This window comes from Mesoplodon densirostris, chromosome 2 (assembly GCF_025265405.1).
Source record: "Mesoplodon densirostris isolate mMesDen1 chromosome 2, mMesDen1 primary haplotype, whole genome shotgun sequence".
NCBI classification, from domain to species: Eukaryota; Metazoa; Chordata; class Mammalia; order Artiodactyla; family Ziphiidae; genus Mesoplodon; species Mesoplodon densirostris.
Genome location: NC_082662.1, coordinates 39,500,630 through 39,525,938, shown reverse-complemented (window position 1 = coordinate 39,525,938; position 25,309 = coordinate 39,500,630). Strand labels below are relative to the sequence as shown.

At 51.4% G+C, this 25,309-nt stretch overlaps 2 protein-coding genes across 9 annotated transcripts in view; one reads left to right on the top strand and one right to left on the bottom strand.

Annotated features, from left to right (window-relative positions):
• PIK3R3 (phosphoinositide-3-kinase regulatory subunit 3) overlaps positions 1-4,988 on the top strand; it is an 83,348-nt gene extending 78,360 nt beyond the window's left edge. Inside the window, exon 10 of the mRNA XM_060089746.1 lies at positions 1,490-4,988. Within this exon, the coding sequence (XP_059945729.1) occupies positions 1,490-1,688 (199 nt within the window). The 3' untranslated portion in view covers positions 1,689-4,988. The remainder of the gene's footprint in view (positions 1-1,489) is intronic.
• A 4,816-nt stretch (positions 4,989-9,804) lies between these two features.
• The window catches only part of MAST2 (microtubule associated serine/threonine kinase 2), a 208,830-nt gene continuing 193,325 nt past the window's right edge, over positions 9,805-25,309 (bottom strand). For 4 of the 8 annotated variants that reach the window (XM_060089741.1, XM_060089744.1, XM_060089742.1 and 1 more), the window contains 19 exons: positions 24,835-24,936; positions 22,425-22,557; positions 21,529-21,590; positions 21,178-21,263; positions 20,509-20,717; positions 19,358-19,496; positions 17,368-17,500; positions 16,447-16,612; positions 15,773-15,874; positions 15,391-15,513; positions 15,108-15,217; positions 14,597-14,751; positions 14,129-14,412; positions 13,826-14,023; positions 12,958-13,184; positions 12,623-12,745; positions 12,034-12,170; positions 11,704-11,897; positions 9,805-11,389 (listed from right to left, as the gene is read on the bottom strand). In XM_060089741.1, coding sequence (XP_059945724.1) covers positions 9,861-11,389; positions 11,704-11,897; positions 12,034-12,170; positions 12,623-12,745; positions 12,958-13,184; positions 13,826-14,023; positions 14,129-14,412; positions 14,597-14,751; positions 15,108-15,217; positions 15,391-15,513; positions 15,773-15,874; positions 16,447-16,612; positions 17,368-17,500; positions 19,358-19,496; positions 20,509-20,717; positions 21,178-21,263; positions 21,529-21,590; positions 22,425-22,557; positions 24,835-24,936 — 4,212 coding nt within the window. In that variant the 3' untranslated portion in view covers positions 9,805-9,860. Of the gene's footprint in view, positions 11,390-11,703; positions 11,898-12,033; positions 12,171-12,622; positions 12,746-12,957; positions 13,185-13,825; positions 14,024-14,128; positions 14,413-14,596; positions 14,794-15,107; positions 15,218-15,390; positions 15,514-15,772; positions 15,875-16,446; positions 16,613-17,367; positions 17,501-19,357; positions 19,497-20,508; positions 20,718-21,177; positions 21,264-21,528; positions 21,591-22,424; positions 22,558-24,834; positions 24,937-25,309 lie in introns of all 8 variants that reach the window. The other 4 variants (XM_060089737.1, XM_060089740.1, XM_060089738.1 and 1 more) reach the window with 2 other exon arrangements.

Here is a 25,309-nt window from a genome sequence, read left to right as displayed (position 1 = left end):
GGAGAAAAGATTAGGTATAAATCTTTGTGACTTTGGATTAGGCAGTGGTCTCTTACACATCAAAAACACAGATGACAAAAAAAGATAAATTGGACTTCACCGTAATTAAAGACTTTGTGCATCAAAGGGCACTATCAAGAAAGTAAAGAAGACAACCCACAGAATGGGAGGAAATATTTGCAAATCATATATCTAAGCAACTAGTGTCTAATATATAAAGAACTCTTAACAATAAAAAGACAAGTGCCCCATAACAATAAAAAGACAAGTGCCCCAATTAAACATGGGCAAAGGATTCAAGTAGACATTTCTTTAAAGAAGATATATAAATGGTCAATAAGCATATGAAAAGATGCTCAATGTCATTAGTCATTAGGGAACTGTAAATCAAAACCACCATGAGATACTACAAGGATGATGGTAATCAAAGAGATGGACAATAACAAGTGTTGACAGGGATGTGGAGAAATTAGAACCCTCATACGCTGCTGGCAGGAATTTAAAATGGTGCAACCACTTCAGAAAACAGTTTGGCAGTTTCTCAAGTTTAACCTTCTTTTTGGCGGGGTTGGGGGGTGCCATGCCACACAGCTTGTGGGATCTTTGTTCCCCGACCAGCGATTGAACCCAGGGCCATGGTGGTGAAAGCACAGAGTCCTAACCACTGGACCTTTGGGGAATTCCCAAGAAGTTTAACTTATGACTCAACAGTTCCCCTCATAGGTATATATCCAAGAGAACTGAAAACCCGTGTCCATACAAAAACTTGTACGTGACTATTCACTATAGCCAAAAAGTGTTAACAATCCAGGTGTCCCATCAATTGATGAATAGACAACCAAATTGTGGCATATCCATACAATAGAACATTACTCAGCCATGAGGAGAAATGAAGTATCAATACAGAAGAACTTTGAAAATGGTGTGTTAAGTGAAAGTAGCCAGACCAAAAGATTGAGTGATACTGTATGATTCCATTTATATGAAATGTCCAGAATAGGCAAATCCATAGTGACAGTAGGTTAGTGGTTGCCCGGGTCTAGGGGGAGGGAGGAATACAGAGTGACTACTAATGGATACATGGTTTCTTTTTAGGGTGATGAAAATATTCTGGAGTGAGATAGTGTTGATTGTTGCACAACCTTATGAATATTCTAAAAACCACTGATTTGCACACTTAATTTTTTTTTTTTTTTTTGGTTTGTTTTGCCCCTTGCAGTGCATTCTCGCCTAATGGAGGTCCAGAGCTGAGTGATTAAATGCAGCCATCCATTTTAGCTACCAGGTCTTGGGAAATGAAGGGTATCTCTGTGACAAGTCTGTAGGGGTGAGGGGACACAAGGGTGTGATATCATACAAGCTTTGATTGACAAAAAGCCTCTGCTTCTCCTTTGCAGAACTGCTCTCAGACTTCTGTTCATTTAGGGTCCCTTCATCTGTTGCTATCTGCCTTAATTCCCTGTGGTGTTTGTGTGTTGTATCGTTGCAGTGCTGACGGGGAAGTGAAGCACTGCGTGATCTACAGCACTGCTCGGGGCTATGGCTTTGCAGAGCCCTACAACCTGTACAGCTCTCTGAAGGAGCTGGTGCTCCATTACCAGCAGACATCCCTTGTCCAGCACAATGACTCCCTCAACGTCAGGCTTGCCTACCCTGTCCATGCACAGATGCCCTCGCTCTGCAGATAAAGAGGGAGTGGGAAGAGCGGTGGCTCTCTAGCGATTTTTCTACAGTTTTTATTAGACTATGAGGGCATTCTTTCTACGTAGACTGCTTGTTTTGCACAAGAAGTGATTCTGTGAATGTGAAGTGGAGAGGCCGAGCAGCAGCCGGCCAGAATGGGGGCATACAGGGCCTGGGGTTCTCTGGGACTCACCACTGCACTGACGTAGGAAGCTGGGAGCAGATGCTGTTTTTTGGAAAGTCTGTTTCATTGGGGGTTTTGTTTTATTTAGCCAGGCACCCTCAACAGAACACATTAGGCCTGATGGGGGTGAGGGTTATATCTGGAAGCCTCTGAGGAGTCCATGTCCTCTTCTGAGAGGCCATGTTGCTCTGAGAGTGTGGTGGGGCATGGCCCTTCTCTCTTCCTCCTAACAAGGCGGTGGTTTTGGTTCGGTGGTAGAATGGCATTTGGTGAAAAAGACAACCAAAGGAAAATGGGGAGGCTTGGGATTTCATTTAAAGAATCTTAAGCCATGGGTAAAAAACTTTCAACCGAAGGTACTTAACCAAGAACGTTTAGGCGTCAGCATCTCAGTAGCTCCTCCCTTTAAAGAAGCATTATGTTTAGAAACCAAATTGATCCCAGCAAAACGATTGTTGCCAGACTAAGGTCTGATGGAAGAAGGCGGCACAAGTATCTGAATGCACACTTCTGTACCAAAACTTGAAAGTAAAACTAGAGAATTTGTTAGCTTTAGCAAACACTAAAATTGGTCAGTGTAACTAACTCCTTTTGCCCTGCCCTTGTTTCTCTGAGATGAGGAATAGAGTTCTTTTTGTGGGCTGGTGAGCTTTGAATCATAAAATGAAGTTGGTACTTGTGTGGTGTTTCCTTAGCCTAAAGAATGATCTGTTGTTTGAAACCTTTGTAACTTGTGTGTATGAGTAAAGAAAAGGTGCAATCCAGTGCTTTTAGATGGCTTGATATACCAAATAATGATGTAGAACAACATTCTTATATGTGCTTCCCCAAGTTTAAATGCCCAGCAGAAATAGTCAATGTGGTTTAATTTCCCGTCATCTCCTGTCGTTTGCTGGGTAGGGCCCAGGGGAGCCATAGGTGGCTAAGGCTGTAGCTGGAAGAGAGCCAGACTGCGGTCAGGGACTTCAGTATAAATTACAGGCCCAAGGGCTCTGGTTTCCAGGGTGAGGGTCATACCACATTACCCATGTGCTTCCATACAGTGGTTTCTGAAACTTTTGCAAGGAGAGGAAGGGATGGCTTGGAGTTTAGACTTAGCCGAAGCCATCTGGAAGCTTTTTTCTTTGCCTTTTTTGTGATCCGGCCGTTAAGATGATGTGCACAGACTGTCCTCATGCTCCAGTGGCCCTGATTTTAGGCCAGGAACCTTCTGCTTCATGTGATTTAAGCCTTCCAGCTGAGTGGAGCTGGGCAAATGGAGCTGGAGGCAGCCTCTACTCCTACCTCCATTATGCTCCACCCTCCTCAGTCAACACTCGTTTGACAAATAGAGTCCAGCTGCCTCTGAGCCAATCCTAGAGCCATAATAGGCTCGAATGAGTCAGCTGTTTGAGCCCAAAGCTGTGCAGTCAGGCATCCTGGCTGAGCTACAGAAGTCAATATCTGAGTCTTGGTGAATAAGTAAGGTTTACACCTAGGGAAACTCTAGTTTTGGGGATGAAAGAAACAAATTTTGCTTTCCCTGAGCACTTATCTTGGTGACAGGATCTAGAATGGACCATGACATAGAAATAGACATAGATTAAAAATTGGGGGGAGAACCTCCAGAGTTACTGACAGTGAAGATAGAAAGAAAAGGGGCATATCTTTGGCTTTTCCTTGGTTACGTTGCAGTTTTGGTATTGGGTGAGGCAGACAAATGAAACCCCCTCCAGTGTCACTGTTCTGACCTAAGCCCTTAACTAGTTGGTAGCCAGCTGAAATCCCTTCCCCATATTGCCAGATTGTTGAACCCGCTTAAGCAGCTAGATGCTCAAGATTGGGTGCAAGGAATCCCTTCTTTCTGGTACTAAAATTTAGTGTGTCCTGGATATCTCTTAAACGAAAAGGAGAGTGAGGATGAACCATGTGTTGCTCCTTATCAGGCAGCATTAAGGGTGTGCAGGGAGAGCGGAGGCGCCACCTACCATTTACACTTGGGCTGGCTTGTGGAGAAGGGCTACTCATTTTCAAGTCATACATTCCTTCACTTTTTTCTTTCCTGCTTTTCATTACTGAATTTGTTGCTTTGTGGGAACTAAGACCTAGGGATCATTTGAGAAGTTGGAAAGTATCTTTTCTGAGTAGTTGCCATGTGATTTGCTTGATCTTGACCAGTGGAAATGGCATAGGGACTAGTATGCAGCTCTTTTACACCATGGTCTTGGCAGCAGGTCTTGACCTCCTGCATCAGAACCTCGCTCTGTGTGTTATCCCATGACCTGGGCCCTGGGATTCTCTCTTGGCATCTTAACTGCAGCCTCAGTGAGGCAGAGGGTAGAGAGACCAAGACCAGAGGGGCTTATTGTTCTCCTGGCTAGAGAGGCTGGCCACCGACATGGAAGCAGCTTGGGGCTGGCTGGACACCGATCAGAGGCCTATCTTTTCCAGGTTGAGCTTTTATCACAGAACAATGCTCCGTCTCCATCTGGCCATAGATGCTAACTAAGCCTTGGCCATGCCTCAGGCCTGTATAGGCTAGTGGTGTCCTTACTACTGATTTGGTCAAGGTTGAGGACTTCTGATTACCACCCCTACCCTGTCTCCAAGCCTCGATGGAACCCCCGCTTATTTTGGACCCTCAAGTGCTTTGCAGAAGCTCTGAGAGCCAATGTGGTGTCTTCCACCCGTCTCCTATTGGAGCAAGGAACCAGCCTCATGGGTCCTTCTTGGGCCAAGAATTGCATCTGAGCAATTACTGGTTTTTCAAGGTGGTCTCTTGCCAGTTAAGACTCCTTAGTAGATCTGTATAAGGCTTCAATGGCCTCAAAGCAGAGGGTCCAGATGGGGGCCTGGCTGGGCCCTCTGCTGTCAACTGCTCAGCCTTGCTCTAGCTCCAGCCACTTGTGACAGACAACCTTGTTTCCTTACAAATTCCAGCATGTGACTTTGGTGCCCTGTTGTTACTCGTGAAAAACCTATTCTTCTGTTGTCTTTGGTGTAGTCAAAAAAATTCATGTAGTTACGTAAAAATATCGGATTTACAAGGAAGCCAACTGTATGTCTTGTGTTGGGACAATTCATAATGTAGTTCCTAGACCACTTTTGCAAATTGTTCTTGTCACCAGGTGTGTTCAGACATTGCTGTGCAGTTGTGGGGGAGGGTGGGGGGAAGGTGAGGGGAGATACTTTTTGGTCTTTTTGTTTTTTACCTTCCCCAAGTGGGGACAGTCTGGCCAACTTGCTCCAGTAATACAATAAAGACATTGCAATAAAGCACCTTTTTGTTCTCATGCTATGGAGGGGTAGGCTGGGTGGGGGGCAAAAGGAAGAGGACTGGGGTACTGAAAAGCCCCGAAGCTCCCAGACCTTCTCCGCCATGGCACCAAAAGATCAAGATCAGTCCTGGGGCTGAATTGGGGTTACCAGAGGCTCTCTTCTTCCCCTGAAGAGGAAGTCAAGCCTGTCAGGCATGATGCCAGAATCCTGTCCACCAACACAGCACACAGGGAGACTCAGAAACTAACCCTGATAAAGTTAAACGTGAGAGCCCTTTTGTCCTCACCCCATTCTTATTAGAAAGGCCACTTAATTGATTCTTAATACCTGTCTCTGCCCAGCAGTGTGTTTGCATGCTCTTTTGTGGGGGCAGGGGGGTGGGCTGTCTTACAGTCTGCCTGTCCTCTTGTTGCCCCCGGCCATCACCCTCTTTGTTGCGGTTCCTAATGTTGGGAACATAATCAGCAAACATGTGACTGGCACTGTGGGCAAAGGGCACTGCAGTTCTCATCCTTGTCACTCAGGCCCCACTCACGTGTGTACTGAATTACAAATCAGACTGAAGGGCAATAATCTGTTGTTCTAAATGACCTTGCCTACATCCTTCCTCCCCACTGCACTTAGCTACACAGCACCCTCAAGGCCACTGCTAGGAACCACGGATGATTTCCCCTAATTCCGAGAGTTTTTCCCACTCTCAGCATGGGATGCTCAAACTCCTATCTATCTCCAGCCAAGTTCTCTCTTCTGAACTCCACCTGCTGGCGGGGTATCTCAAATGGGGCCTTGGGTGTCCCACAGGACTGCAAAATTTTTGTCTACTTAATGAGTGAACATATGCTTGGCTATGAATTCCCTTACCTTCCTACCACCAAACCTATAACTGGTCTGCATCCACATAACTCCTCTCCCTCTCACCTGTCAAATTACAAAAGGTAGCCCTCCTCCAACTATAAGCTAGTCTCTCCACGTGTATTTTGGATCCTATTTTCTCCCATCTTCTCAGGAATCTCCTGTGAGTTCTCTGTTGTTTCCTCTCAACTGGATGATCCATTTAAACATGGTTAGCTGGCTCCCACTCCACTTGCTCAGTCTCTACTCAATCCTTTATCTCTTCAGAGCCTAACCTTTTTAAAAAAACATCTAAGGGGCTTCCCTGGTGGCGCAGTGGTTGAGAGTCTGCCTGCCGATGCAGGGGACAAGGGTTCGTGCCCGGTCCGGGAGGATCCCACATGCCGCGGAGTGGCTGGGCCCGTGAGCCACGGCCACTGAGCCTGCGCTTCCGGAGCCTGTGCTCCGCAACGGGAGAGGCCACAACAGTGAGAGGCCCGCGTACAGCAAAAAAACAAAATAAAACAAACAAAAAAAAAAACCCACAAAAAACATCTAAGTTTGTCTTTATTTCTTCACCTCCTCAAGCTTTTCAGTACGGGTTCCACTACTACCTGAAATTGCTCTCCTTGATGTCTTAAGTAACCAGCATTGTGACTACTCTGTGAAAAACTCCGCCATTGACTCCATGATCATCTCGTTTTCCTCCTGCATCTCTGACTGTTCCTTTTAATTCTCCTGGACTCTAAGTCTCCTGGGCTCCTCTGGCCACCTCACTTATGCCTTTTTCCCTGGCAGTTTTATCCACATCCATGAATTCACCTACCATCTCTAGGCCAATTATACCCATCGTCGTTTCTCCTGCCCAGACCTATGCTGCGAGGTACCTCACATGCAACATACTGAATGCAGGGTCACCACGTAGCCCTGGTTCTTTCATTATTTCATATTTCAGTGAATGGAAATACATAATTCATCTGGTTATATAGGTCAGGAATGTAGTCATCATCTTTGATACCTTTGCTTTGTGTCTACATAAAACCCACCACCAACCCATATCCATCTTACTTTCTAAATAGCAAAGATATCCAACTTTTCTCTCCAACTTCACTGTTTCACTATCTCTAACAATACTGGAAGGTCTCCCTTTTATCATTCTTGCCCCCTCAAATTCATTTTCATTATAGCAACCAGAGTCATCTTTTCAAAATAGAAATCTGGGGAATTCCCTGGTGGTCCAGTGGTTAGGACTCGGACTTGCGCTGCCAGGGCCCAGGTTCAATCCTTGGTCGGGGAAGTAAAAACAAAAAACAACAACAACAAAAACTAAACTCAAAACAAAACAAACAAAACACCAAAAAGGGACATCCCCGTGGCACAGTGGTTAAGAATCTGCCTGCCAATGCAGGGGACACGGGTTTGATCCCTGGTCCGGGAAGATTCCACATGCCATGGAGCAACTAAGCCCATGTGCCACAACTACTGAGCCTGTGCTCTACAGCCCGCGAGCCACAACTACTGAGCCCGTGTGCTACAACTACTGAAGCCACGTGCCTAGAGCCCATGCTCCGCAACAAGAGACGCCACAGCAAGAAGAAGCCTGTGCACCACAATGAAGAGTAGCCTGCTTGCTGCAACTAGAGAAAGCCAGCGCAGCAACAAAGACCCAACACAGCCAAAAAATTAAAAAACAAAAAAACACCCAAATCTGAACTTGCGTAAAACCATTAAATAACTTTCAATTGCTCTTATGGTAAATCACAAAATTCTTAAAATCATCTGGCTTCTCCCAAGTTCAGGATCTCATCCCCTACTTCAGTTACTCTTCATTTGGCTCCCTCCACTCAGCTAACCCCAATGGCTTGGACCTTTTCCTTTTTCCTTCTGCACATGTCCTCTGTACAATCCCTATCTTCTCCTATGGCTTTAATTACCACCTATTGGCTGATGGCTGCCAGATCTATGCATCCAGCTCCCTACGCTTCCCCTCCTTCTGGGGACACCTCCTCATTGTTGCCATCCTAGTTTAGACCATCACAAGGGGTCACTACATCATTTTCTCTCTGGTCGGCTTACTCCATTGGAGCCTCTCTACACTGCAGCCAGTGATCTTCCTAAAACCTATATCTGATTACACCACTCCCAGAATTACCTTCCAGAAGCTCCTCACTCCTGTCAGGCTAATCTGGCAGTGTCTCTCAAGGGGAGCACCACTGGCACTTGGGGCAGCTGCCCTAAGCATTACAGGATGCTTAGCATCTCTGTGCCTACTCTTCGCAAACCCCTTCTTTCCCCCCATTTCCAACCCCCCCAGGGGGGCAGTTCCTCCCTCCCAGGAACTGCTGCAAGATGTGCCCGCACCTCCCCCTTCACCTATGGTATGGTGCTTCTAACCAGATCCTGACCTACATGGGGGGCTGCCCCAGGCAACTAGTTACCTGTGTTCCCAGTGTCCTGGACAGGCTCTCCAAGGATCTGCCGTCAGTGAATGACTGAAGGAAGGAGGAAGGGAGGTTCAAGAGGGGCCTGGAAGGCTGAGGGGCCAGACATCTGCCACTACAGGCAGGGTGCGCCCTCTGGTGGCTACAGCCTTCCCCACGCAGGGTGACGAGGAGCTGCAGGATGCATGTCGCGCCCAGCCAGTACCCAGAGGCATTTTCCTGTCTCTAGGCCTCTTGATGCCTCTCCTTCTGACCTAGGCACTGAATTACAGAACAGTCAGCGCAAGACAGCAGTTTGGCGAGTCCTGCATCACCATGGAGGCCCTCTACCACAGCCCTACCCCCTGTCCCTGGGATGCCAACTCCCAACTCCTCCAACAACAATGGTCCCACAGCTGTCCTCCCCCTCCCTTCCACACCACCCACCACTCACCAACTGCAGTCCTACCCACTGGGGGCTGCCCACGTCAGCAATGTCCACATCCAGTGCTAAGGCCTACCTGACAACAGCCCAAGAAGGGCTGACTGGCTACAAACATTAAGGGTTTATGACTAAATATGGAAGGCAGTTTCTCTATTTCATCTGGCCTCTCAGCATTTTACCAAGTAAGCTCTCCTTCCATTTAAAATCTCTTTACTTTTGGATTTTATGACTCTTCCTTGATGTCTTCTTTCTTTGCCTTAAATGCTAGTGCATTACTACTGATACACTGATGGCTCTCAGATTTCTAACTTCAGTCTAGATTTCCCTACTGAGTTCCAGACCCATGCACCCAAACTTCTGGATGTCCCACAAGTACCTCAAATTAAATATATCCCAAGTTCAACTCTTCACCTCCCTCTACCTCTTTTTCTCATTTACTGGCTAAGAGCACTCCAAATTAGGAGATAAACGTGGGTTCTAGAGTCAAGAGAGACCTAGATTCTAATCCTAGCCCTGCCCAGAGCTGTATGATCTTGCTCACGTTAATGTCTGAAAACCTGAGTTCCCTTCTCTATAAAGCAGGAATATTACTTGCTACATGGCCTTCTCTGGTTCCCCAACACCTACAGAAAGTCTAAACTCCTAGAAGACTCTTAGATATGGCCCTCGCCTAATTCACTAGACCCATTTCCAGTTTGAATTACTTTCAGCTCTTTGAATGTGCCAGGTGTATGGCAAGTGCCGTACTTTTTGTCTGGACGTTCTTTCTCACACTAATCCCCACTCTTCTAACCTAGCAAACTACTACCTATCATCTGTCCTCCAGGTCTGAGCTCAGATGCCCTAGTCTCTGGAAAGCCTAGCTGGCTTAGGCACCCTCCCACAACAGTGTCTCATTCATCACTACATTCTCAACAGCAACACAGGACCTTAAGTTACATTTGTATTGACTGAAGGAAAGAAGAAAGCCAAAGACATAAAGATAGTTTCCAAGAGCGTGTATTACACAGGACTGAGTGCAAGAAATGGCAAACAATCTCTATGTTTGCTTTAAAAGCTCATCGGGTGCCAATGCCAAGTCCTGATGCTTCTGAGGGCCCCCTGGGTCTCGGCCCTTCTGGAGCAAGCTGGGCCCAGGCTCCTGGGTGAGGGGGCAGCTTTTGCATGGAATGTCCTGCCTCCTGTCACCTGAGGCATCAGGCACTTTGGTGATACCCAGGGCTGGCTCCTCTTCCTCTCTTTGTGTACACTCAGGCTCCCATAGCCAGCTCTGGCTGGGAACCACACAAGGTAGATGGGCCACCCCAGGGGCACTGGGTGGCCATGCCTTCCCCTCCTGTCTGGGAGACAGGTTTGCAGGGTGGACTGAAGTTGTAGTTTCCAAATCCTGGGAGCTGGCCAGCCCATCTTCCATTGTTGCCTTTCTGGTTGGGGATGCCCTGTCAGGGCCTTCAACAATGAATTTCCAGGACCACAGGCCCAGCTCTCCAGAGGTGGAGGCAGTGGAGCAACTGGCGGGGATGAGTCCTGAAGAGCTCGGACAAAGTGCTGTTAGTGCCTGGGTGTGGAGGTGCTGGGCCTTCCAGCAGCCTTCAGGGTGGATGGGGTCTGTGGGTCCAGCCCTACCCAGGTTGGGGGCTGATGACGAGGAGCTGGCAGCCTCTTCAAAGGCTTGTAGGATCCCAAGCCTCTTCTGGGGGACACTAGGGCCTTCCATTCTGGGAGATCCCAGTGTGACCCCTGTCAGTAGGCCTGGGACCACTGGGCCCTGGCTCCTGGGATCCCTGGGCAAGAAGGCGTCCTCTTCCTCACCCTCTCCTGCTCTTGCTCCTCTGAGGAGTGGATCCTGGCCCACTTCTGGGTTAAGTACCAAGCTTGGCTCCTGTACACCTTGGCTGTTCTCAGGCCCCTCATCAGTGTCATCTTCTGAAGAGTCAACCTCCCGGATGGCTTCCTGCTTCTGCAGCGACTCTCGCCGTTCAGCCCGGTCCTGGCGGAGGGTTCCCAGGGCCCGTGAGGGAGCAGCCTGCAGCACCCCTTTCCCTGGCAGCGCCCCCTTCCCAGACAGCACACTCCTGGTCCCAACCACCTCCAGAGGGCTGACTTCCCTGGGTGGCAATTCCTTCTTTAGCTCAGGGTAGGGCAGGTCAAGGCTATGTTTTCGAGAAGTGGCTAGCTTCTTCTCGGAAGCAGCAAGTGCAGCCGCCAGTTTCTCAGCTGATTGCACCCTCTTAAGTAGTGGTGAGCGGGGCGACTCCGCACTCCTGGGCCGTGAGAGTTGCCGGCCTAGGGGAGGCGACACGTGAAGCTTGGTAGGGAAGGCCTGGGCTCCGTGGCCAGACAAGGGTGATGGGGAACGCTGGGGTGAAGCTGCTGGTGGCGGAGAAGGGGTGTGGGCCAGTGGTGACAGTGGGATGCTGCCTGCTGACTTGCGCCGTGGAGAGCGGTACTGGCGTTGGAGCTTGGGCGCCAGACCGTGGAGGGAGCTGGGCCGTGTGTGCCCAGAGCCGGCTGGAGAACTGGGCACGCTGGAGCTGGGGGAACTGCTCTGTGATGAATTTCCCCCCACTTTACACAGACAGACAGACAGACAGAGACACACACACACAAAGGCAGAGCAGTTAGCTCTTGGAAGTGACTGAGGGGCAAAACAGGGCTTAGGCCTGGAATGTCCCAGGATCATCAAGGTTACTCCACCAGTGAACCAGAGCCCAGGCTACAGAAATGAAGTCGCCCTCCACCTCTGTCACCTCCTCCCCAAGACTGCCGAATCTTAAGGGGGTGGGTTGGATGAGAGCCTCAGAGTGGGATGAGTGCGAAGCACAGAGGGCCCAGGACTCTGCTACCTCCCAGGGGCTGTCTCTGCAACCAGCCCTTCATACCTGAATGCACAGCTTCAGGGGTCACCCTGTAGCCCTGGGTGGGAGATCGGGGAGAAAGGCTGTGGCTGTGTGTGGGAGAGCCTGGCCCACTCTCCCCTGATGACAAAGAGCGGTTAAGGGAAGAAAGGCTGCGGCTGGTGTGGAGTAGGGATGCCTGCTTCGTGATCTTCCGGAACAGGGAGCTCCTTTTTCTGCTGCAGAGACAGGGATCAGAGGTTGTCTGAGTTGGTGCCCAGGGCACAGCACACACTGGGCCAAGGGCCAGGGTCCCCAGCACACACTAGCACCTAGGTGGCTGAGAGCAGATCCCCTGGGCTAAGTCTGGCTCACCTTTCTTGCCCATCCTTGCCCCGGCTCCGCTTGCTCCTTCGGGCCATCTTGGCCTTGTAGCTGTCCTTCCGAGCTGGCCCCACTTTAATGGATGTGTTCTCCAGGGGAGTTGTTGAAATAGACACCTTGTTTCCACTCTGGGGATCAGAGCATGAGCCTAGGCTAAGGCCGTGGCTGTGTTCCTCCCCTGCCCCTGCCCCTCCCGCTGGGTACGGCTGTCCCACAGCTTGAGCTTCCACCCCTGCATCACCATGTCTGAGCCAGGGACCACCTTCCTTCTTCACAGATTAGGAAATGGCTCCACTGGAGCCCAAGTGGTTTGGGGTTGGGAAGATAGAGAAGAGGCTCACATGCCCTGTCCTCCAGTCCTACCCACAGCTCAGCAGGATCCCTGCCTTGGTCAATGAGGGTGTCTCCTTCCAGTGAAAACCCTTTGCTATGGCCACACCCAAGTTCCGTGTGTATGTGCATCTGTCCTCAGTGTCAGGTATGTGTGCGTCCCAACTCTCCCACTCCCCCATGGCCAGTCACAGACTCCTAAGGCTGGAGTCATTCAGGGACTGCAGCAGGCGGCACACCCAGCACTGACCTTCAGGATCAGCTCCACCACCTCTGTATGCACCAGCCCGTGCACAGGCTCCCCGTTGACGTGTGTGATGAGGTCTCCCTGACGGAGCCCCGCCTCACTGGCTGGACCTCCGTCCTCCACGTGCTGTCCCGGGGAGAGAACGGTCTCAGCCTGGAGCCTAAGCATGAAGGGTGGGGCCTAGCTCTGCTCATCGAGCTGTGACCCCTACCCCCCAACTCTTTGACCCCTGAGGGTAATGTGGGCAGAGACAGAAGCAGGGACAGACAGGCCCTAGTAAGGGGAAGGAAGAAGAGTGATGAAGCTGGGAGACAACAGGTCTGGATGGCCAGACATACCCACACCATGTGGTGCACAGTGTAGACGTCTGAGTCGCCCATGTAGACACGGATGGCCCGCAGGGTGAAGCCATACTTCTTGCCAGCTCGGTGGATGATGATAGGGGGCCTTGAGCTGCTGAGGGCTGGCAGGAAGTCCCTGCTTGGAGAAGAGTCCCTGGATGATGGGTTGGATGACTGGGAATGCGGGGACATGGGGCTGGCCAGTGGAGAGCAGGTATGGTGCTCTGGAGAAGGAGAAGCCGGGACTTAGTGCATCCATGCTCGAGCCCGGCCCCTGTTTGGGCCGTTGATCCCACACAGCTCTAGTCACAGAGCCTGCCCCCAGCCAGGTATGTCTTCCCCGCAACCTCAGAGCGCAAAGCGCCTTCGTGTGCCCAGACCCTCGCAGACCCCAAGAGGTGATGGGCTCGCATTTACTGAGTGCTTACGTATATGCATTAGGGACCATATAAGCTCTTCATACATACTTGAACGTCACAATTACCCTATGGGTTACCATCATTAATATCCACATTTTTTGATGAGGAACTTGAGGCGCAGAGGGATTAAGCACCTTCTTCAAGATCAAGAGCCCTTCAGTGATGGAACCAGGATCTGAATATGAGCTCTCTGCCTCAGAGCCTGCGCTCATTACACGGTGCTATCTGCCTTCTGGAACACGCACACACAACCCCAGACCAACGCACCCCTTTAGAGACCTCTGCTCTTTTAACAAAGGGGCCGCAGTGACACACAGCCTCTTGGATCCCTGCTCCTCAACACACAGAACACAGACACACCTGCTGTGTGCACACGCCAGCCATGGGCCCACAGAGGTTCCAAGGCCCTTCGTGTGAGTTTTATCTTCGTTCCCCGGGGGCCTCACCTGCAGGAATGAGGAGGGACAGGGCTGTGGCTGAGGCAGACTTGATCACTTTGTTGATGGGGCGAGCGGTGCGCTTTTCTATAGAGTCCCCAGAGAGCAGCCGGTGGCGGGCCCTGCGCACCGCCAGGTCGCTGATGGCCTTGGCTGTGGCTCCCTCAGCCAGCTGTGGGGTCCCGCGGCCTCCTCGAGTCTCCGTGGCTGTGGACCAAGTGACCGGTGAGACCTGCAGTGTAGCGGAGCCTCCCCTCCTGGCCCCCTGCAGCATCCCCAGCCTAGGCCCTCTGGCCACCCGCTGGGCCACACCTGGACTGGAAGCGCTGCTCTGGCCAAGAGGCTCCTCATCCAGCTTCAGCCGCCGTTCCACTGGCCGTGCAGGGGCAGGCCCAGATACCCCCTCTCCAGACGGGGGTGTCAGAAGCCAAGCACCCTCCTGCTGCTGCCTCCTAGGGGGGCCGCCAGCCTCCTCAGTGCCCTCAGGGAAGCGAGGCACGTCCAGGAGGCCCGAGCAGTGGCGGCGCACTGTGAGGGGAGGGCTGGAGTCGCTCTCCGTGTGGGATGACTCAGACACCGACAGCCGCTTCCGTAATCTGTGAGACACAAGGCCTAGGGTGAGGTGGCCCCGGCAGCCTCCCTCCTCCAGCCCAGGCTTCCTCTGGGGCTCATGTCACAGAACCTCTCTCCAGGAGCCACCCTCTCGAAGGCCCCTCACCGCACCACATGCCTCCCCACCATCCGTGACCACCAGTGCATGGGCGAGCTCTGGGTGCTCACATCTCAGGGGAGCCGACCACCCAGCTCCGCTCTCGGCCCCTCAGCCCCGCCAGGCTGTCCGAGCGGTCCTCCTTCTCCTCGCTCAGGCTGCGCTTGGTGGGGGGCGGCATCCGGTGCTCCTCGAGCAGCGAGAGCCTCTCCATGCTGCTGTACACCTGTGGGCACAGGAGACCTGCCGGGGCGCCCAACGACCACACCTCCCAAGGAGCGAAAAGGATCCTCAGTGCCTGAAGCCCAGGAATTCGAGCCAATTCTCCTCTTCCCTCCCCCATATATACCAGATGAATATTCGAGGAAACAGCTATTCCACTGGTCTGACCTGGCCGCACCCTGGCATCTCATATGTCAGGGCCCTGAGTAGATCTAGAGGCATCTGTCAGATGCAGGCCCAGACCTTGCCCACTCTTTTCCCAGAGATAGCCCATCCCCTCCTCCCCAGGTGTGCCCCAGGGATGTCCCTCAATAGGTCCTCTTCTCCCAGTTCTCCAGCCTGGGCCCACCACAGTCGCACCTTGCTGAACCTTGGAGAACAGGAAGAGAACTGGCGAATCTCAAGGTAGCCATCCTCACTCACTTCCTCCTCGTCCTCTGAGTCTATGTGGTGGTATCGCTCTGAGCGGGCTGGGACACACAGAACAGTGCCTTTCAGAGGCCATGGTGGTGGCCTCCTTTAACCCTATCAGACCTCAGCAGGGCCTGGAGAAGTTGCTCCTGATACCAAGTTCACGGTGCATAGGTGTTTCTGGGCACACAGGTAGGATCCCTGCTCCTCCCCGTCCCACCAGTGGCCTTACTGTCAAAGTAGCTGGTATCATCCTCTGACTCCAGCTGGGGAATAAATTCAGCCTTCTGACGAAGAAGTCCTGTCCAGTCCAGACCAATAAAGAATGGGTGTTGCTTCACCTCATAGGCACTGCCTGTGAACAGGGATGGCGTGGGCAAGGGGCTGGGGTGAGCTGTGTGGAGTCCAGGTCAGCACATCCAGTGAGAACCTAGGCCTCGAAAGGCTGGGCCTGGAGGCCTCAGCTCCAGCACCTTCCTCTTCCGCCCACAGGGAGCAGGGCAGAGGTTCAGGATCCAGGGGCACCGCCCACACCTGAAGCCTGAACCTCCCAGTTATATGGAATCAGCCCTACTCCTCCAAGTGCTGAGAAAGGTTAGTGGGGCCTGTCCCACCTGTACCCAGTCTCTCCAGAGGGTTCTGGTGGAGCAGTTTTGAGGTGAGATCCTGGGCGTCCGGTGGCAGCGCATCATCCCCCTCGGGCCACACAATCTCATCTGAAGAGTCATTGGGTGTGACAAGGAAAGGAGTGGGTTAGAGAAGTCTCAGAAGTCGTGGGCAGACTGGGGAGATGGAGAAGAGGGTCCTGTGATAGGATACGTGTGGGGAGGCATAAAGGGCCCAGCCCAGAGCCCTGAAAGCCTTGCCTGAGACCCACTTCCTTTAAGTTGTACAGGTTCATGTCCTTCTAGGGGAGACTCCCACATCCTAGACCATGGCTTGCTCTTTGGTCCAGGGTGGCCACTGCAAAGCAGTGGTCTGATCTCCAGCTCACCCTGCCTTTACACTCCAGACACGTGTACACACACACACACACAAAACTCACACTCACGGGGTATGCACAGACACAACACAGGTACACCCATGCACTCATGTGGGACCAGGCACACAATCAGAACAAGCGCTAGGTGACACACAGAGTTTGCATGTGCACATATCTGAGGCAAGCATACTAAACACACACACATGAACACAGAACAAGAACTTGTAAGCCTAGCAGATGCATGCGTAAATCATATTTGTGGATCCAGATTCTGTCCCCTTGGTGGGCCAGGGGGATGGTACCTACCACTGATCACTTGCCCAAAGAGCTCCTCTGGAGTGTCTCCGAAGAAAGGGACGCAGCCCACCAGGAACTCATACAGGATTATGCCCATGGCCCACCAGTCCACTGGTTTCCCATAGCCCTGACGCAGGATCACCTCAGGGGCAATGTATTCCGGGGTCCCGCATACCTAGGCACAAAGAAGCCGGGCTGGCTCAGCATCCAGAGACAGTGAATTGGCATGGCGGCTGGAGGGGTTGGGGTGCTCCCACTGCTGGAGCAGAAAGTCTCTGAATGAAGACTCAGCTCACTCTGGTTAATGAGCAGGAGCAATAGGAGCCCCAGCGTACCAGGGATGGAGCTCTTGATGAGGTGAGTTTATGTATTTCTTAATTAACTGAAACATCTAGTTCTAGCCTGGAACCACCACTCCCTTTTGGCATGTGGTACCCACAATTGGTCTCTGCCCTCCAGCCTCCAAAGAACAGACACTACAGTCATATGACTCCTACAGGGACCTGTGAACAGTCACAACCTGTAATGTCAAATCAGGAAACGCCCCACGGCTACTCTCAGGACGCAGCCCAGTGGAAACTTGGAGCTGTGTTCCAAGGACACAGGCGCCAGGAGAGCTTTGCTCTTTACTGAGGCTAGAAGTCTCAGGACTGACCTCTTATCAGTCTCTGAGAGTGTCAATGGTTATGTGACCTATCTTCTTCAAACCCTGAGGAGGAAGATGATCTTGGATTTTATATCCATGTGATTCTCATGGGCCACCTTATTTTCCAAATGTGCTACCTATCTCAATGTCTCCCTGGAACCAAAAGGTGGAAAAGACAGGAGCTCTCAGTCTCAACATCTAGCTGCAAGGTAAGCATGTGGCCTCCAGTCCTTACTCTGAGGCCTGGATTCAACCCCCAAGGTCTCAACCATCCTTCTTATTACCTGCTTGTCCAGGAACTCCCGAGTATCCTTTTCAATGTGGCCCTCGTACAAGTTTGTGGTCAGACTCATGAGGCCAATTTTAGAAAGGCCAAAGTCAGTGAGCTTGATGTGCCCCATGGATGTAATCAGCAGGCTGGGAAACCAGAGAAACAGAAGTTTGAAGTTATTTCCTGGTCTTCCAAAATTGCTGATTTTAGTATATGCCCGATTTTCCCACTCAGGCGTCTACTGTGGGACATAAGCAGGGTAGCTTCATCAGGGAGACAGGCAGCTGTGAAAGAATAAACAACTCTGGTTGTATGAGTACTGTACTCTGCACAATCAACTATAACCTGCCTTTTGCCCATTCCCCCAATTCACTTTTGTTTACTGCCCTCAACCGTATCCTATACTGAGGGCAAGTATCAGCCAGCTGAGAAACAGACTTTCTTCCACGAGCGATCAGCCTCGTCCTAAGGGTCCAGCCATTCCCAGTCTCCTCTCCTGACCTAAGTGGCTCACAATACCCCGAGTCAGGGAGAGGGCAAAGGGGCACCATGATCTCGTTCCACATCCACGGCCAGTTTTAGGAGGGCTGGCTGGGAGGAACTAGACGTAAGATCTCACAGAGAACTGTCTCTTCCCCTTCACATACTCTGCCTGAGCCATTTTGTGCCAAAGGCTTCACCCTACTACCCCTTTATTCCCAAATCTGTATCTCTGGCCCTGACTTTTTTTTTTGGCCCTGACTTCTTTCATGAGCTCCATGCCTAAAAGCTGCCCAGATGTCCTACAGGCACACGAACTCAACCTGTCCAAAACAAGGTCATGCCTCCTAACTGGTCCTCTTCTCAGTGAAAAGCAGTAGTTTCTGTTACCTACTGAGCTCTGTGATAAGTGCTTTAGCAATTATTTATCAAAATATTCTGGCTCATGAAAGGTCTTACAGAGTAACTAACACAACAAAGGTAGGTATTATTATCCCCAAGAGGAGGAACACGAGGCTCAGAGAGGTTTAATTAACAGACTGGAGTTCAGAGTTAACGAGCTCTATGAACTTAGGTCTGTCTAACATCGAAGCTGCTTACACTACAGAGGCTTACCACCACCAGCACCAAGGTGGAAACCTGGAAGATATCCCAGACTCCTGCTCTCTCACCCCAGCCTTATCATTTCCTTTCCACTTCCCAACACTATCCCTCTCTTCTCCATCCTGACTCTGTTCCAGTGCAGGCACTGTTGTTTTGGGCCTAGACTACTGCCATGGTCTCATCACCTCTTTCCATGGGCAGTGATCTTCCTAAACCTAAATCAGAGTCTGAGTGTGACACTCTGTCACCCTGTGGTTAACAGGCCCTTCAGAGACTCTCTAGGACCCTTTAAAATTAAACCCAGACTTAACAGAAGGCCCCTTGATGATCCAATCCCTGCCCCTCTCTCTAGCTTCCTCTCTTACTACTCTGACCAACTAACAATCTCAGTTTCAGCCATACTGTACTATTTGTAGTTCCTGAATGGGACCCGTCCCCACACCCGTGCGTGCCTCTGCAAATCCTGCTCCCCAGCTTGAGAAAGCTCCTCCCACCTTCGCCCACCTGACTAATACCTTCTAAGAAGCAGCCTATACAAAGATATTTCTGCCACCCACACTAGATTTAAGCTCTACAGGCCAGGGACTAGAATACAGTGCTTGGCACAGAGTAGATGTCAGTAAATGTCAGGACACTTGCTTAGCCATCTACTAGATGTGTGGATTCTTTTGTTCCTGCTTGGTTTCTTAAGTGGAGCTCCTCAGTGATTCTTTGATGTCACCAAAGCCTTACGGTGCCCCTGCCAGACCTTGCTGGCAATGTTCTTTGCATTTGGGGTAGTTAGGGGCTAGATGGACACCCACATGAGCAGTGTTTCCTAGCAGCCATTTGGGATAGATTCAAACATGCTGTGTCTGCGTTCATTTATCTAGAGACCCAAGAGGGACATCCTAAACAAGGGACTCGGATAGTGGGCATACTTGTCAGGCTTGAGGTCACGGTGCACGATGCCATAGTTGTGTAAGTACTCCAGGGCTAGCACAGTTTCCGCAAAGTACAGGCGCACCATATCCACAGGCAGGGCCCCGATGTTCTTCAGCAGGGTGGCACAGTCTCCTCCTGCAACAAGCCCAGGTCACCATGAAGGATGGGTCCAGTGCCCTGCTCTAGATGGTCTCAGAGGCCCCAGAGTAGACAGTGTCACAGAATACCCTGGTGCCAGAGACTGTGATTCTAGCCCCTCTGCTGCTGGCATGGGTGGGAGAGTGTGGAGGGGAGCAGGAGGTAAGACGAGTCGGCCAGTGGCTGTCAAGGTCACTGTTCAGGACAAAGAGGGAAGGAACCCAGGCCTCTATGCCTGTAAGCTGACTCGCTGGGACAGGACTAAGTTATTTTAGGATGGGAATCCTGTTTATTGTAAACACATCTGGCTGAGACTTCAGCATTTGTTCATTTATTTCTTTCCTGTTGGCCCTCCTTTAGTTTTTGAGTAAAGTAACACTGTAAACTCCCAGCACCTACCCAAAGAATGAAAAGCGGAGTTTTGTTCAGCTTCAACTTCAAGACTTAGGCAAAATATCTTTGGAAGCTGTACGCAGCCCTGACGAAGGGAGAGGGAAGGCCACTGGGAAAGCGGCTGCCCCCTCCAGAGCTGTGCCCCATGATGCTCTCCTACACCATCCCCCGAGCATTTTGTGGGGTCCTAAGGGGCATCCCCTTCAAAACCCATCCGCAAGGGCAGTGGCTTTCCTCTCCTCTGAGGGCCCAGATGCAATCCTCCCAGCATCGGACCCTGGGCTTTGGTGGCTCTGCTACCCACTTTGTTCCTGCCAGGTGCCAGCAGGTCTGCCAGGCTGTGCAGGCTTTGTAGCTGTGGGGCTGATACATCCTGTCCTGACATGGGCAGCCTCATGGCAGCTACTGCTCCAGAAGCCTCTCCCTGGGAGGGGAACGGCACCTTGTGCCCACCATGGCCAAATGGTCTTTGAGATCCTAAGGCAGAAACCAAGGCCAAAGAGAGGTTGGGAAGCTGGGCCCTGAAACTTCACGCCTACACAAGCTGTTGGTCCCTGCTCAGGGCTGTCTCAGATTATGCCGCGGCCCCCAAGCCAGGCCACCTTTCCCCCCGTACCTTCAACATACTCCATCACCATGCACAGGTGGCGCTTGGTCTCAAAGGAGCAGAACATGCTGACCACAAAGGGGTTCTCAGCAAACGTCAGTATGTCACGCTCCACAAAGGCCTGCTGGATCTGGTTCCGCAGGATCAGGTTCTGCTTGTTGATCTTCTTCACGGCAAAGCGCTGCCGGGTGGACTTGTGCCGCACCAGGAATACGGCCCTGGAAACAAAGCCCATCCGTACCCCACGGCCCTCAGCCCCTGAGCTGCGCCCTCCTCCACTGCGAGCTTGGGTGGTCAAACTGCTTCCTCTCACACCTTATCGGTGCACAGAACAAAGGAGCAGGGGGTGCTTATCAATGAGAAGGATCTGAGCACCTGCCCAGAGAGCTCTTCAATTCCCTGATATACCAAGTCCTGAGGACACAGCTCAACCCCTCCTCAGAGCTCAGTGAGAGGAGAAGCGCCACCAAGAGGAGAGGGAATCTTTCCTGGGAAAGGAACCACACTCGGGTGTCAGAGGAAGCTGGGCTGTTGCCTCTCCTGGAGGCTTCGGGGAGGGACAGGGCCCGTCCAGAGGCATCTGGTGCTCAGAGGATTAGGCATCATTCACTTCCGGAAGGAAGAGCCCCAGGGCTGACTTAGCTCCAGTCCCGGCCACACCCTGACCCTTGCCTTTACCCATAGGCGCCATTGCTGATGAGCTTAATGGTTTCGAAGTCCTCTTCAGAGGGTGTCTTTTTAGATGTCAGAGACGCCCCACGGCCCTGGAAGACATGAAAAGGCAGGAGCCAGGAATGCTTCTCAGAGCTCACATTTCTGGGGAAGCTGTGGCCCCAGCATCTGCTTAGCTCTTAGCCCTGCCGTGGCCTCCTGTCCATTCCTCCCCAGGAGCTGAATGACCTCTCAGACAGTGTAAGTGATCACCCACTCCGCCATCCCTCCTTCAGACAGTCTCCTAGAGAGAATTCACAGCCCTTGGCTTCCCAGGGCCCCGGCTCCAGGGCTGAGGCAGGAGCTCAAGGTCTTTACCTCGACTGAGTCATCTGTCTCCGGAGTGTCCGGACTGTCACAGCTGCTCAACTGGGCCATTTCTAGAAACAAAGCAAGGACACAAGAGAAAAGTGTGCGTGGCAATGTCAAGACACCTCAGCAGTCCATTCACATCACACGACAGATGCATGTGGGGAAGGCATTAATGCTTCCTGCAACAGGCTGGGAGGCGGTCCTGCGGCTCTATCCTTAGTGCAGTCAACAGCTTTTAGACTTGTTTGTCAAATAATATTGCCACCCCTGTTTCTAGAAGTCCAGTGCCATTTAAAAGGCTTGGCAAGTTCTACAAAGCTTCCCTCAAACTTGGGACAATGCCTGAAAACAGGGCCCAAAGCTGGGCTGTCTGATAGCTGGCCCCCATCCTGCTGGTCAAGACTCTGCTTTGCCAGATGAGGTTGGGAAGCAGGAAAGGCAGGAGTGGGACGACTAGAGACTAGGGATTTGGAAGCCCATGGTTCAGGAGGGGCTCAGTGTGAAGGCCCAGAGAATGGCATTATCTTCTGAAGCCCTGAGTTGGGACCACCCCAAAGACACAGGAGGACTTGTGAGGTGGCAGCAGGAGAGGCAAACATGCAGAGGAGGTGACCATGTTTGAAAATGTGATTGTGGTCCTCTGTGATGACCTTTTGATCTTAGGCTCTAAATCCAACGCAGGTGGGCCCAAGGCAATCCAGCTTGGGTTATATAAGGCAGGTGTGGACAATCCTGAAGGAGGGGCTGTTTTATGACAGGGAACACAGTTTTTCCTATAGCCCTCGGGCCTCTGATGCTGTGCTGTGTCCCTGTCCAGCTAAGCCTCTTCTCCAAGCGGCTTCCCTGCTGTTAGAGCTTGTAGGCTGCGGGGCCTCTTTGCAGCCACCTGGCCGCATGCTCACCCTCTAGGGGATCCCGTGTGAGGCCCAGTTGGCTAACGATGTAGCGGGGAATGTCACATTTAATCCCTTGTCCCTCTTTGGCGTGGCCCTCAGCTGCTTCTAACAGGTGGTAGAACTCTTCAGGGTCAAACTCCTGTACCGGGGAGAGAGGTAGTCAGTGGTGAGGGCTACAGGAGCAGGCTGTTGGTCTCTTTGGTTTTACGGCATATATCCAGAGTAGGATGAACAAGAAGACTTCCTCTTTGTGATGGACACCCCTACCCCTGATTCCCCAGAAACATCATGATTCAGGAACCAATGGGGACAAAGCTGTCTTACAGGTCACCTCCAGATCGGACATCCTAAGCATTTGCTGTCTTTACAGCAATAAGAACCAGAGCATTTGGTTTCCAGAAAGCTCTGCCTATTTGCCTGGTCCAAAGCCTTGTGCCAGCCAGACACGGCACTGTCAGGGGTGTTCCCACACCCAGTGAAGAGGGGCACTCCTGGCACACCTTCAGTCACGCTTCACAGCCCGGGTGGTGCACACACATGCCTTCAGACATCTACCGAGCAACCCCTGTGCGCTGGGGGCTGGAGAGCCTTGTGGACACAGCACACAAGTCCTTGTCTGCCTGGAGCACATAATGACGAGGGCCCCATTGACTGAGTGCCTACTAAGTGCCAGTATGGGCTAAACCCTGAAGACACCTCTGTGACCTTGGTGAGGAAATCAAGGCTCACAGAGATGCATGGACTTGACCATGGCCACAGAGGTAAGAAGAAAGAGAAAATCAGCACGCAAACCCAGGCCTAACTCCAAGCCCCTGTTTAACCACGGACTTCATGTCCTTGAGGGAGAGGCCTCTGTTCACCATGACCCCAGCCTCCACTGCTTTCTTTACCTCTGGTCTCACGGGTTTGGAGAACTCTACCACTACCTATGTGGATACAATCTAACCCAGACTGGAAGTCCTTTTACCTTCTTCTTCATCTTCAGTCCCTGTCTAGTCAGAATGTCTACTTCCGAAACCCCCCTCTACCCAACTCTTCTGCTCTGTTCTCCCACCACTGTCCTAGTTCTGGGCGCTCCTCTCTCTCACAGGAACTGCTTTAAGTGCCTCTGCAAGGCTGTCCCTGGCTCATCCTGCCTTCTCTTCCAATTCACTATCCATGTTGCAGCCAGCGTTATCTTTCTTAGGAGTAAATCTGATGGAGTATTACTCAGAAGTAAATAGGAACCAATTACTGATACATGCAATAATATGTATGAATCTCAAAAAAATTATGCTGAGTGAAAGAAGTCAGAACATACTATATGATTTAATTTATATGAAACTGTACAAAAGGCAAACTTATCCATAGTGAAAGAGCAGATAAGTGGTTGCCTGGAGTGGGAGGTAAGGTGGGCAGGGGAAAGGGACTGATTGCAAAGGAGCACAAGGGAATTTTCTAAGGCGGGACAAATATTTTCCATCTTAACTGTGGCAGTGATTAGACAGGTGTATATTTGTTAAAACTCATTGAACTGTATACTCAAATGGGATATATGTGATTGTATGTAAATTATACCTCTATAAAATTAGTTTAAAAAACTAAATCTGACCATGTCATATTCTTACCTAAACTTTCTGATGGCTCCAAGTAGCCTTAAGGATAAATGCAAACTCCTGAGCCAAGAACCCAACACTCTCCATGGTCCTGTCGTGGCCTACCTCCCGGGTTTATCCCTCACCAACACTTCAGACACACCCTGTACTCCATCAAATGCCTTTTCTGATGGCGCTCCCCTGGCAAACTCATAATTATCCTGCAAGTAGCTGACTAAGCTTCACATTCCCCAGGGAGCCTTCACTGAATGTCCATCTCTGTTCATCCCGAGGAGGACTAGAGCACTTCCTTCCCCGTGTCCCCATTGCACTTTGTACTTCCCTTGGTTGCAAACTTCTTCCAGTATCATAATTATTATTTGCATGTCTCCATGCCTCATACCTAAGGCACTAAAAGACGAAATCTAACTCTACTGCAGAGGAGGCATCGTAGGATCAGGGACTCTGCTTTATTTACGCCTGTATCTCCAGTGTCTAGAGTGACGCAGGTAACTTAGCAAGGTGTCACTGATCAAATGAAGGGTGGACTCAACTTGTGCAAACGAAACTGGCCTGTGCTCCTCACCCCCAGGGTCCCCACTGACCTGGGGCCTGCTCAGTGTGGGTTGGGCCGACGAGCACCCCTCCCTGCCACACTTCTCAGGAGCATCCACTTTTCCTCACAGGGACTTGCTTGTGTGTCATATTTAAATAAGGACTTCAGCAGCAGAAATGGCAGTGGGTACCCCCACAGTTCTGCTGTTAGCAGAATACTTCCTCTACAGCCCCCGTTCCCTCCCCTCCAGCCACCCACCCCGCCAACCTTCCCAGAGCCCACTCACCAGGCATTCCAGGAGACGAGCAGGGCGGGCAATGACAATCATCAGCTTTTTCACCAGCTGCATCACAAAAGTCACTTCTGAACTCTCTGAGCGCTCATGAGCCTGTAGAGAAGACAAAGGATGCTTAAGCAATCTACCAGCCCAACATGGCTGAGTGAAGCAGGACTGGGCTGGGCAGAGCCTATTCTGGGGAGAAGCACTTTGTAGTACAGAGAGTGCTGCAAAGTAAAGACCTTAGAGAGGGCCAGTGGGCCGTGAGGGGGGACAGGCTGCTTACCAGGAACCACTTGAGCTGAGGAACACTACATGATGCCGAGGAGTGTCACAAAGACACGCAGCTTTACCTGCTGCTCCATCCAGCAGGCTTCACTTACCCTCCAGACCCCAGCTCAAGGGGTAACTCCCAATGGAGCCTTCACTGATGCTCACTTTCCACCACAGACAGACTGTAAGGAATAGAAAGACTTCAAAGCAG